Genomic DNA, 14,355 nt, shown 5'->3' with positions numbered 1-14,355 from the left:
ACACTGCTGATAAATTTCACCTAGAGATCACACTGCACAATGGATATTTATTTCCCTTCTGCCTTTCCAATGTGTAGAGGAATAACAGGGCTCTCAAACAATTGCCTAGAAAGGTACGATCCTCATATTGACATTTTATAGGTTTTTATGTGCTTTTTAATAACAAATAATTTGAAGGCTTAAACGTAAGCCTCTACTCTTTTATATAACATCAGTAGGGACTTTTAATCTTATTATAAGAACTGTGTATATTTCAAAAGTGTACATATGTTGCGTATTAAATAAATGCTTTTCTAACATCAGGGCCAAAAGATTAAAGGCATGCGTGGGTGGATTTCTGCAGAGACAAGACTTGAACAGCCTATGTAAATATAGAAAACCAAGGTAAGTACAGTTATTGAATGCACTGGCTTTTGCCTATTTCTTATCAGGTTTCTTTTTGCATGATAAAGCGTGCTTAGTTTTCTACGGTTTCTTCTCTGACTGGCTTGCATCTTTGCAGGTTGACCTTGGAGGAATGTCTGATATGGAAACAGTCTTTTGAGAAGATTCTGTCCAGCAAACGTAAGTCCAAAGTGAAAAAAAAAAAAATCACTCAGAAATTGCTAATAATTTCACAAATAAGTACAAAGAATCAACAATAAGTAACAACTTGTAAAAAATTTAATTTTGAAGCAGAAAGACTGAAATATTTTTTTCTTGTAAAATGTACTCTATAAATCAATGATAATCAACTTTAAGATATATATATATATTTATTTTTTTCATTGGGTAATAGTTAAAGATGATCCCATTTTTTATTAAAAAATGTTATGAGGTTAAACAAATTATGAATATAATGTAGAAAATTGATAAAATCAAGTAAAAATCAGCCTCAGTAATGACATACATTAAAAAAAAACATTTGGAGTACGATTTACTTTAAAAAAAATCCCTTCCATTGCTAGCAGATTTCACAAATAACTACAAAGAAATGGCAATTAATGTGAAATACTGAGATAGAAAGACTGAAATAATTTTCTACATACTCCAATAACTTTTATTTACAACTTTGAATATATATACATTTTTTTTTTTTTTTTTTTTTTTTTTTTTTTACAGCGTATGATAATACAAATCCAAGGTTTAAATTTAGATGCTAGAAATAGGACTGCAGTGCACAGATGTGTCTGTCCTGCTGTCTGATCTGTGTGGGGGGCTTTAGTCTGATGAGACATGTTACACAACTAATCTCTTCTCTAACCCCATTTTTCTCTCTCTATCAGATGGACTATATGCCTTCAGAGCTTTCCTGGTATCTGAGTTTAGTGAAGAAAACATTGCTTTCTACATGGCCTGTGAGGACTACAAAAGCACAAAGTCTCCGGCTAAGATGCCATCAAAAGCCAAGAGAATCTACGAGGAGTTTATCGGCAGTGAAGCTCCTAGAGAGGTAAATATACATAATGAATCACCATATCCTGTGGTCTCGTTTCTAAATTGCAGATATTTGAACTCACTTCCCATTTGCTTCCAGGTTAACATCGATTATGAGACCCGAGACATTACTCAAGCCAACTTGAAAAGCCCTATGGCATCCTGCTTCGATATGGCCCAGTACCGCATCTATATTCTCATGGAAAAGGACTGTTACCCACGGTTCCTGCGCTCCGCTGCCTACCGAAATCTAGTCAAACAGCTCACAGTGAAGAGCGCTAAGGCAAAAAGCAAAAAGGCCATTGTGGCCAGACCACCAATTGAAGATGAAGAACCAAAATGAAAAACGCAGGTGAATTTTGGTTTTGCAAAAGATGGAAGCTCTGGCAAGAAGTGGAAGGGACCGGTGCAGACCCTAAAAAGGTTGCCTGAGGCAGTCGGAGTGCCATGAAGAGAACCACATAACGGAATCAGAGTGACTGCAATCCCAGACCCTCTTAATATTGTCTATGAGAGGGAAAAGCAGAGCTGCTGGTGGAGAGAGATGAATCTGCACAAACACCTGTACTCAACACAAAGGAGATACAGACTTTACTGAAGGATGCGTGGGCTTAAAAAAACATAGCATACTTTCAAAAAGCAAATTATGTCTTTTGTAAAGTTTATAAAATGGACAAAAGTGTTTGGATATTTAATGCAAAAATCCTTTTTTTAAATAAATGGTACTTACCATGGTAAAGTGGTGGTATCTTATTTTAAAAAATAAACAAATAAAATAATCATCCTGAAAAAGAATGGTTTTAAAATTGAACAATTTAAAAAACAAAAAACACTGACAATCTGTCTGGACTGTTATAAGGCTTAAAAATGTTAAAAGTTGGTGCACTAGTATTTATTTTAATGTTTTTTTAAATGTTTTTGTTCACTCAATTTTAAATGAAAGTGAATACAATTTTGTATTAAAGTGATAATGTGCTTTCACATCTTGTGTGTTTTGTGTGTGTGTGTGTGTGTGTGTGTGTGTCTCTACATAGCTTATATTCATATTTATTCCCATTTTAGTTTTTAAGCACATTAAATTAAAATAAATAAATGAGGCAACCAGCTGAAACAAAAAAATATTTTTTTTTTTTTACAATTTTATTTTGTTTCTGTTCATTTTTCTGTTCTTTTTTTTTTTTTCTTAGGCTTTAGTTTCAATTTTAGCTTTAGTTACTACACTCTAAAAAAAAATGCTGGGTTAAATACAACCCATTGCTGGGTAAATATTGGGCAGAACACATGCTGGGTTGTATTCAACCAACCGCTGGGTTGTATTTAACCCAGCATTTTTTAGAGTGTACTTTCTTATAACCCAGGTTTGTTCCTATTAAAAGGTGTTGCTGTTTTTATTCAATGTGAACAGAATGAAAATGTAAAGCCCAGATTTATCACAGATGCGTCACTATGAGGTAAACAGGCTTGTTATGCACATGACTGGCCAGACCAAGCTTGAGTTTCATATTTAACCATCAATGCCCACAAGCAACGAACAGCTTCAAGTGTAGGTTTACACAGTTGTCAAGGCAACCGTTTGGACCCAGTTGCCAAAGCGGTCCACACAATTCTCTCAGCTCAAGATTAAGCCACATCATTCCTGCTGACAGTAATGAGAAAGTTCATCACCCAGTTCGAAAATCAAATACTGGAGTTCATAAAGAATACATTTGATAACGTCTTTGCACGAACAGCCATAAAGATTTGTTAGCTATTGTATTTGTTTACACATGTAATGACATAAAGGGCCATCGTTTGATTTGTAAATCATGTCGTTGGTTGCTTTCACAGAAAACTGTGTATTAAACTATATTGCACCGACAATAATCACATGAATATTCTCATTAATCCACAAAAGCAATCACAATTTGTGCGTGGAATATGATTCTACAACGAAACATTGGCAATGGCTGAATATTTTGATTTAATCAGACAAATGGGGGCTAGAAGATGATACAGTGGATATACAGCATATAGTCAACACAACATTAGAAGTATCTCATGCTTCTTGTCAGATGAAGGTCCTGATGATTAAAGAGGGGCTACATGTACTTGAGTGTTGCGCTCTTAGTAATTTGATCTCAGACTTTGATTATAAAAAGATTAATAAGCTAAAATGTTATGCAAGAGTAGAGCAACAGTGGGGTTTACATTCCACAAAAACCCAATAATAATTTTTAAAAAACAACAACAACATGGAAATCAGTTTCAACATGGTAACCATAATAAATAAATCACCCCATAAGTTTAATTGTATGATTTTTTTATTATTATTATTACTATTATTTTTTTTATTTAATATTTGAATGATTATTTTAATTTATTAAATATATTTTGTAACAGGGTTGTTTTCGTTAAATAAAACTAAAACCATGAACACTTTATTACTCATTACTGGAATTAAAATAAACATTAACTCAAATTAAATAAGATACAAATTTAACTTATTCTATTTCAGCTAGCTGCCAAGGAAAGTTCTCATTTTTCTCGTTTCTCATTTTTGTTTAATTTATAACAACTAAAACTTAAAATCTATATAGACATCTTTTAAAAAATAAATAGAAAATTTACTAAAATTACTAAAACTTTAGGTAAACTTAAAATGAAAACAAACAAATCTAACCAAATTTAAAAATATTAACAAAAACTATAATAAAATGTGTAAATTATTTTATAACAACTATGTGTGTGTATATAATTGCTTTAGATAAAAGTATCTGCCAATTGAAAAAAACACACAGACACACACATTTACGCTTATATTTGCACACACACACATATTCTTAATTGTTTTTATTCTTAATTGTTTTAGTATACATATATGTGTGTGTGTATATATATATATATATATATATATATATATATATATATATATATATATATATATATATATATATATATATACACACACACACACACACACAAACAAACAAATACATACATATAAATAAATGTATTTAATAAATTATAATATATTATTCATGATTTTTTTTTATGTATGTGTATAATTGTGTGTATATCTACACATATATAAATATAAATAAAATAATATTATATTATATTATATTAAAATGAATATAAGTGCACTTATCAGAGGTTTGCATTGGATATTTCTATTAAACCCATTATGATTGCAAGACAAGCCTGTAAAAATAACACATATTTCATGGCTGAAACGGTTCACTTTGATCTTGAAGTTCATGAGATTAATGCATTCAGATATGGCAATTTCCTTCTTTGACTTTTTACAGCTGCACTCAATCATATTTGTCCTTTGCAAGCATTGCTGAAGGTGTGATAGTCTGATCTACAAACATAAGAGCCGAGAATTCATTCTGAAAGACTGTTTGCCTGTGAATTTAATTAAATCCGTAAACCTACCACCTTGTTCGTCAGAAGTGAGAGCCAGCGTTAGCAAGTCCATTCACAGACTTACAGTGCATCCGACCTCAAAGCACATTTCTATCATGTTTGTTGGCCCACGTCTTCAGAAATCTTCAATAAAACTGTGCGCATGGTGAGTCAGTCAGTAGCATCAAGGTCAGTGCATGCATCCCCCAGAACTATCACATATACAGCCTGATGCAGTAACGCCTCAATGCTAGGCCCTCATGAAGACTGCAGAGAACACTGACGCACTAGCAGCAGCAAGTGACAATATATTTCACCCTGATGAAGCTTTTCCCACATGTTTATCAATATATGCATTGCATGTCAATATGACAATCTCTAAAGTTGGCATTTGGATTAAATATATCCATTTGTATTCATATGTACTTACAGGAAGTGAAGGGATTTGAATCCGCTTTATTTCCTGTTTGGAATTATTTATGAAACATTGCCTCCTAGTGGGAGATCAGCATCAAGACATCAACATAATTGTTGTGTCAATTAAGGATAAGTCACCACTGCACAGTTTCAGGTAAAATACACAATTATGTTTAAAAGCAACAAATAGGAAACACAGAATAATAATAGTAATAATAATAATAATTATTATTATTATTATTATTTGTTTGTTTTTGCTCTTAAAAGTGTGAATTTAATTTAATTTTATTTTATTTTATTCTCTAATTTATTTATTTGTATTGCTTTGGTGCAATAACTTACCACTACATAAATATATAGTGTGCTTGTAAATATATAGTATGCTTGTAATATACAATTAAGCTACATAAATCACATTATTATTATTATTATTATTATTAATTAGTGCTCTTAAAAGTGTAAAATATCTTTATAGTTTCTAATATTTTATTGATCTTATTTTATTTTAGATTTTATTTTATTTGAGCTTATTTTACTTTGTATATGCATAAATACACAGTTTTAGATTAAGTCCATATTTATTTTTTTGTTTGTTTATTATAGCACTTTTATTATTTTTATAGTTATAAATATAGGCCCCAATGCATTTTAGAATTTTGTCTTTTTTCTTGTTTTTCTTGTTTTTTTGTTTTTTGTTTTTTGTTTTTTACAATTAATGGAAATATCTTTTTTTTCCACCAGTTCAGTACCCATGAAGCAACGATGGCAGCATCCTGGTCACTTTCTCCATTTATTTTAGATAACATTTATATTACATGTCCTTGGTAGCATTTCATTCAAGATCATTTCCAATAGGTTTTTAAAATGTGTGTCAGCAGAGGGCAGCATCTTCCAAAGAAAGACCACAGCACCACAGTAATCAAATAATAATTAGGGAGCACTCATGAGCCAGCATGCTATGAACACAACATTATGTAAGCATATTCAACAGCTGCTGAAGATCTGCAAACCTTATTAATATTTGATCAGAATTTTTGTTTTGTTTTCTTTTCTTTTTTAACTTTTCTACTCCATAATCGCATCTGAAATATACAGTAAACTGACAGCATGAGTGTAATGCTTATGACACTCACTATGAACCTTGTCAAAGCAATGCAATCACTCTTTTGATACTTCCTCAGATGACCCTTTGTGAGCAGGATATAGAGGGGCACTATGAACACACGCTGAGAAACACATTCCCTTGGTGCTGATACAAATGAGAAGCTGTTCCAGGAAGATGTTACATATCAGGCACTGTTCGTCCCATCATGACACTTGTGTTTATGACAGAGACGTTCAGCCACTGGATCTGAGTCATTTGTTCCTTCTATCCTGTCTGCATCATCCAAAATATTCAGGCTGGTTGAGAATAAACTGAGTATTTTATTGCAAGCTAACAGCAACCTCTATATTTATTACCAGTTCATTTTTTAAATAAAGTTTTATTACAATCAAACTGATTTTTAGAGGTCATTCCTCTGTTGCTTTGCACTCCAAGTGTGGGAAAAGGCTTGCTGCTGTTCCCCTGTGAAAAGGAAAAATTGTTCTGTCCACTGACCTTGTTCCTCAGGGCTTTGGAGCTTCTGTCTCCTGTGAATTGGAGCTTTCACAGTCAGCCCTGTGCATCAGCTGCCATTTATCATTTCTGTTGTCATCATTGGGTCCTCACTGTTGACATGGGAATTTAAAAAATTTGAATAATATTTTTTTATATATATATATATATATATATAAATATAAATTTGTGGACTTCTGAACCATTGTATGTATTTTATTTGGGCTGGGATTTCTTTATTTCCAAAAATAGTTCAGCATGGGTATTCCCTTTACCCTGCTGGACTTCCCAGCATGGGACAGTGCTGTCCTGATGCCCCAAACAGGCCTTTTGGTCCACCAGCACTAAAAAGCATATGGAAATTCATCGTGAGCAGCAGGATTTCCATAGTGACGGCAGTAGGAATTCAATTGAATATTACTTCTGTGCCCATCCACAACTTTGTGTAATAACTGATTTCATACTGTGCTTGGAAATTGTGCTCAAAAGAGGAAGAAAGACCTAAAATGTGAAACAGTATACAGATGCATTCAAGATGTTGGTAGCCTTTCAAACCCTGAGGGGTGCAGTTCTGTCTCCATTACTGAATGCAACCTAAATAATGTCATTCTGTGCTGCCATTTCCATCCTTAAACATAGCACGTAGTATTTATTACCTTTGTTCTTACCTGAAAAAAACACTCAGCTGACCACACAGCACAACACACAACACATCATATTTGAGCTGAAAGAGCATGCCGATCTGTTCATCAGAACTGATCCAGAAACTTTTGACAACAAGGAATGTTCGACCTGTTTTGGCCTCAGGCAGCATACTTGAGAACACATGCTGTTTGAAAAACAACAGCTTTAAAGACATGCTTCATCATTATATTGGTAGCATGAAACACTTGAGTGTTTTCAAGTGGAGCTGTACGAGCAGAGGGTGAAATCTAAGGTATGCGGGAGAAATCACATCTTAGACTCATCATTAGGCTTTAGACTGCGTGATTATAACTGAAAAAAAGTCAACAAAGCATAGTATTTCTCAAGCATTAACAGCTGTAGCTTTGTCATTTAAAGAAATAGTTCACCCAAAATGAAACTGATGGAAGTTTACTCTCAGGCCATAGTTTGTTTCTTCATCAGAATATATTTGGAGAAGTTTAGCATTACATCACTTGCTCACCAATGGATCCTCTCTAGTGAATGGGTGCCGTCAGAATGAGAGTCCAAAAAGCTAAAAATGTCATAGTAATTCACAAAAAATCCAGACTTCAAATCATTGCTTCCAGCTAAAATAAGTTCTCTATCAGTAACATTGCTTCCTCCAATGAAACAGTTGTCTCAACAGAAATATGCACAGATCAAGCACTGTTCACAAGCCAGAACAGTCCAAAATGGTTCTAAACAAAAATGTCAATGGATTTTGAATGCCTTGATGTTTTTTTTGTTTTTGTTTTGTTTTTTTACAAACACTTTTCACTTTACAAGATGTTAATTTATAGACTGTAGTCGTGTGGATTACTTATGGTTTATTGTGATGTTTTTAACGGATATTTGAATTCTCATTCTGATGGCACCCATTTACTGCAGGGGATCCATTTGTGAGCAAGTGATGTAATGATAAATTTCCTCATATCTGTTCTGATGAAGGAACAAACTCCTTTACCTCTTGGATGGCTTAAGGGTAAGAAAAGTTTCAGCAAATGTTAATTTTTTGGGTGAACTATTCCATTAACATTGAACAATTGCACAGATCACAATTTCCTGGATGTACTGTCTCTGCATATTTTTCTCTAGACATTTATATTAGGTCATATGTGATTACCAAAATGCCATTATACAAATAAAAATGTCTGGCTAAAAGTAGTCTAATCCCCATTGCCTTCCAATTTCAGCCAAAGATTGTAGATTGGGAAGGTCCATAGGGTGGGATATATTTATGGTTACCACAGTGAGGTTATTGCGCAAACATAAGCCTTCCGTTTGCTGGCTATCACTTGATGATCTAAGAAGTGCTAAACCAGACAGCACATATTTTCCATGATGGATTAGCTTCAACGTCAAGTTTGGTTTAGCATCTCTTTATCATGCAAATTTAAGACTTTTGCTTGCATATAGTCACATTATCAAAAAGACATTTAAACGTTTTTATCTTTATATACTGTACATGCATACATAAATTATAGCTTTGAATGGTTTAAAACATACATATTTGAAAATGTATAATAGCAATATTAAAATAAAGCTAAAGATTTCATTATAGGCACTACACTAAATAGATTAGCCTATTTCATGCAGACTGTTTTTGTCTTTCTTGTTAAAAGACAACCAAAATCAACATTTAGTTTCCAGGCCGACTTTACACAACTTTTCCCAGTTGTAAGTGATTTGTTTCTTAGAAGGGGATTGGGTTTAAGGCCACGTTATTTGTCCTTTTTCCACTCAATATGCCATTATGTAATGTCTCAAATTAATTCAAAGCAAATAATTTATGCACAGAACTCTTCCCTTATTAAGCCAGGGTCCTCCAGAAAACCCTTCGCAAATAAACGATTTAATGTAATCAATTTATGCTGCTGTGGGAACATTATTTTAATTTCCTCTCAAGTGACTTGTGCTGCTGCACTGTGTGAAGACCAGCTCTTAGCCTGTGCCCTGCACCATGTCAACTTTACGATGATGGAAGCTGCCATAAAGATCACAGCAAAGCTGTTTGGATGGTTTGCATGTGACGACCCTTATAGCTATCTGTCGAAGCATGTTCTGTTTCTGTTTTCCTTGCTGAATACAAACCAGAACATGCTTTTCAAAAGAACCCATTTGATTCTTTTTCAGAAGATTTTCCGTTGATTTTCAGTCATTCTCCAGCTCTGATGTGGCTCATTCTCCAGCTCTGATGTGGCTCACATACCACGGGTAAGTTGTGGCCTAATGGTTAGAGAGTCGGGCTTGTAATCCAAAGGTTGCGGGTTCGAGTCTCGGGCCAGCAGGGATTGTAGGTGGGGGGAGTGAATGTCCAGCGCTCTCTCCACCATCAATACCACGACTGAGGTGCCCTTGAGCAAGGCACCCCAGCTCCCCGGGCGCCGCTGCAGCATAAATGGCTGCCCACTGCTCCGGGTGTGTGTTCACGGTGTGTGTGTGTTCACTGCTGTGTGTGTGCACGTTGGATGGGTTAAATGGAGAGCACGAATTCCGAGTATGGGTCACCATACATGGCCATATGTCACTTCACTTCACTTAAGCTTTCTAGCACAGAGCCTGAAAGAGTCATGCAATATCTGACACCTGCCTCTGAAATGCTTTCGACCTTGATGCTTTCCAGGCACCGATGATCTTGGCTGGCCAAGTGCACTCAGTGTACTTGCACAGCATGACAGATGTGGCTTCATTACTTGGCCTTGTTCTGCAGCATTCTGTCAGCGGACATTCGTATCACAGAGTATGAGCTTACAGCTTTGTGAGACAGGATAATGGAGTGGACTGTTGTAAAATACTGCAACTACTAACCTAGTTTACATTCGCTGTTTGTTACAGTGGTCATGATTATACTGTCATGTGTGAATTCACTCAACAGATGCACCACTTTTAATAAGACATTGTCATTCTTTTCAGTATACAGTCATGCTTTTTCTATGAAAATTGGACTGAGAGATTGCACCTTATGTTCGCAATAGTGTGTCTTATTATGCTGGCTGTAACTCATCAAATGATAATCAAATAACAAAAGAGCATTATAACCAGCAAATATCTGCCACAGTGAGGTTATTGCTCAAACATTTGCTAGCTATCACTTGATTGAAGAAGATCTAAACCAGACATGATGGATTAGCTTCAACGTCACATTGGGTTTGGCATGTCTTTATCATTTTCCATATTGTGGACATCATCAGAAGAATGTTCTTAGCATCATTTTCGTTGACAAAAGTGCTCGAGACATGTTTGGCTTAAAGGTGCACTCAAAAAAAAACAGTAAGCATTTTAAAATGTTTTTGAAATAGACTCTTATACTTACCAAAGGTGCTCTTATAAGATCAAAAATAGAGAAAAAAAAAATGTTATATTGTGAAATATGTGACTCTGGACCACAATACCAGTCTTAAGTCGCTGGAGTATATTTGTAGCAATAGCCAAAAATACATATGGGTCAAAATTATTGATTTTTCTTTTATGCCAAAAATCATTAAGACATTAAGTAAAGTTCATGTTCCATTAAGATATTTTGTAAATTTCCTACCATAAATATATCATAACTTAAATTTTGATTAGTAATATGCATTGCTAAGAACTTCATTTGGACAACTTTAAAGGCAATTTTCTCAATATTTTGAATTTTTTGCATCCTCAGTTTCCAGATTTTCAAATAGTTGTATCTGCGCTAAATATTGCCCTATCATTACAAACCATACATCAATGGAAACTTATTTATTCAGATTTCAGGTGATGTATATATCTCAATTTTGAAAAATTGACACTTATGACTGGGTTTGTGGTCCAGGGTCACATATTATTACAATTCCAAATGACGTTTGAATATATTTTAAAACGTCAGTTATTTCTTTGATGGCAAAAATGAATTTTCAGCAGCCATTACTCCAGTTTTGAGTGTCACATGATCCTTCAGAAAACATTCTAATATGCTGATTTGATGCTCAAGACACATTTGTTACTATTATAATATGCTGAAAACCGTTGCGAAGCTTAATATTTTTGTGGATATCGTGATGCATTTTTCCAGGAACCTGTGATAAATGGAAAATTCAAGAGGACAGCTTTTTCACTAAAACAGAAATATTTTATAACCTTATAGATATTTTGTATATATTATTTACTGCCATTTTATATCAATTTAAATGTTTTTTTTTTCTTTTTTTTCTTTTTTTTACTAATTAATTATTTTTTCTTTTTTTTTTTTACATGGATCAGACTCATGGAGGCTAATATATTAAGATGCTACTTATTTTATAACTCAGTTATCCTCGCTTCCACATTCAGAATAAATTTTATGAAAATGGAATATAGCACTATTTTGTTTACCATGGGTTGTATCATTATCTAATTTCTGTAATTTCTTTGGTGAATTGTCTGCTAATCAACAATGCTTGGGATGAATCCTTCAGATTACGTATACAGAGCTGCAGATGCTACACACAAATAGGAATAACAAAATGTACAGAAAACTTTCAAATATTTTATCACTAGTACTTTGTACAATAGTATCTTATCATATTCTGTCTTTTTGTGATTGCAGCTTATTTGCAATAAAATGGTTTCAAATTCTCTCTCATATGAACGATTTAATTCACTGACAATTTGGAGTACCATCGTACTAATTAGTCCTCAAAAAACAATTGTATGGAGATTTTGTAACAGGGTTTGTGGCTTTATTAAAACAGTAGTGAAATGTGGTTCAACCATAATCATAAAATCATTGAACACCTGTTGCGAAAGATCAGACTGGTTCGGATCCATTTGCAGCTTTTAATAAGAACGGTCAAACAGGCAGAGTCAAACACCAGCAAACTGAACATTGGAGACGAGGCAGAGACAGAGTCGAGAATCAGGCAGAAGGTCGAGGCAGGCAGCGAGAATCAATAGTCCAGTAAACAATCAGAGTCAGGGCAGGCAGAGAACAATCAGCAACGTGAAACAGTCCAAGGTCAAGAGATACAAAACAAACACGGGTATATAATGCTCAGAAATGACAGCCAGGGCAAATCAAGACTTGGCAGTGTGGTGCTGTGTGTGAATGGCTTACATGTGTGTGTGCTAATGAGGCGCAGGTGTGGAGTGCAATCAGTCCCAGGTATGAGGCATGATGGGAATTGGAGTTCATGAGAGAGTTAATATTCGGGAGACGGCTCCCTCTGGTGGTGCGAGGGAGGCGGTACAGGAACCTCTACCGTAACAACACCAGCCCCTAGAACAATAATATGAATTAATCAGTTCCTTCTGTTGTGTGATTTTGAAGGAAATGACTTGCCAAAACATTAGCTGCAAGTCTAAACAAACCATTTGGACTGAGACAAAAAACCTGTGATTAGGTGATAATAGTGTTTGCAGAAATTCCTGCTGGCACATCGGAGAAAGCTTTGCTTGCTTTCCTTTCTGGCAAGGATGTCTATTAGGCTAAAATTGTTTAATTTTGCAAGAGCAATTGTTGTACACATGCCCAATTGTTGGACATAAATGGTATCCGAACATGATACACAGCAAGTAGAGTTTTTGATATGAGCTTTGCACAGAGAGAGAGCCCATATATGGAGTTTTGATCAGTATAATGATTACCCCAAAAAGACACATTTTTATAGCAGATGTGTCAGATAGCACTAAACAACCAAAATAGTGGCTCTATACTTAATGCACTTATACTGTATATTATGAAATCATGTTTCTGCCACATAAAAAAAGAAAATATAATAAAATAAAAAGGTAATTGTAACTTTTTCTCTCGCAATTTGGACCTTTTTTTCTCTCAGTTCTGAGTTTATATCTCACAATTCATACTTTTTTCTCACAATTCTGATATAAACTCAGAATTCTGATTTTGGTTTTCGCAATATATAGAATTGTGACTTTTGGGTTCACATCTCGTAATTCAGACTTTTTTTCTGAATTCTGAGTTTACTTTTTGCTATTCTGTTTGTTAAATGTAATGTAAATGAAATGTAATTGGCGTTTATTTTAAATCTCACTATTCTGACTTTTGTTCTCGCAATTGCCAGTTAATATTTCACAATATTGAACACATACATTGTTTAATACACACCTTTAAGACGCAATATTTCCTAATTGTTCTCTGTTGTCAGTGGTAACACTGTATATCCACTCATCAAGATAAACAAACTGCGCTGATGTCTCTATTGTGCGGAAACTAAAGGATAATATTAAGGTTTGATTATACAATTCAAATCATTCATATCCACTGCGACAATACAGTCATCAGCTCAGCGTTGGTGGGTTTATTTTACACGTTTCCAACACGTCTGGCTCTCAAAACCAACATTTTTATATATGTTGTATTCCATGACGATCCTATCTGATTGCAGTGCTTGAAAGCATCTCGTGATGACAACGCCTGTAATAAACAACAGACATACATACAAAAGACCAGAAGTTCAGTCATGAACGTGTCTTAAGCATAGAAGCCTGTCGCCTACCAACTGCTCCGTGTTTGTCCAAGCCATGAATATTGCCACAGGCCACGTTTGCATTATTTATCATAGCATATTTGAATAATGACATCTATTTTACACTAAATTTATCTGGAAACAAAGAGAAAACGTTTAAACATTGCTGTAGCGTGACGCTCCTATTCTCACACTTTGTTTATATTTTGCAAAAATAGATTGTGTGGGGTTGTTATGCAAGTCATATGCAGGCCATATGCTACCCAGATTTAAAAAAAAATGCTTCATAGCATAGCCTGTTTTATTAATGACTCATTTATTGTAGCATGGCAACTTGCTGTATGCTTTCATTCTAATGAAAACAACAGTAAATCCCACCAAGTTAGGTGGTTGGGTTGATTTTATTTTTTTATTTTTTTTTAA

At 34.3% G+C, this 14,355-nt stretch overlaps 1 protein-coding gene across 1 annotated transcript; it reads left to right on the top strand.

The window, feature by feature from the left end:
• Positions 1-2,396, top strand: LOC306878960 (regulator of G-protein signaling 5-like). Its single transcript, XM_079431595.1, has 5 exons — positions 1-113; positions 304-384; positions 503-564; positions 1,266-1,432; positions 1,517-2,396. Exons 1-5 carry the CDS (start codon positions 40-42, stop codon positions 1,757-1,759), a joined length of 627 nt encoding a protein of 208 aa, XP_079287721.1. The 5' UTR covers positions 1-39; the 3' UTR covers positions 1,760-2,396.
• Positions 2,397-14,355: the final 11,959 nt, after the last annotated feature.

The sequence above is a fragment of the Barbus barbus genome (assembly GCF_936440315.1).
Source record: "Barbus barbus genome assembly, chromosome: 13".
Taxonomy (NCBI): domain Eukaryota; kingdom Metazoa; phylum Chordata; class Actinopteri; order Cypriniformes; family Cyprinidae; genus Barbus; species Barbus barbus.
This window is presented reverse-complemented; position numbering and strand designations above follow the sequence as displayed.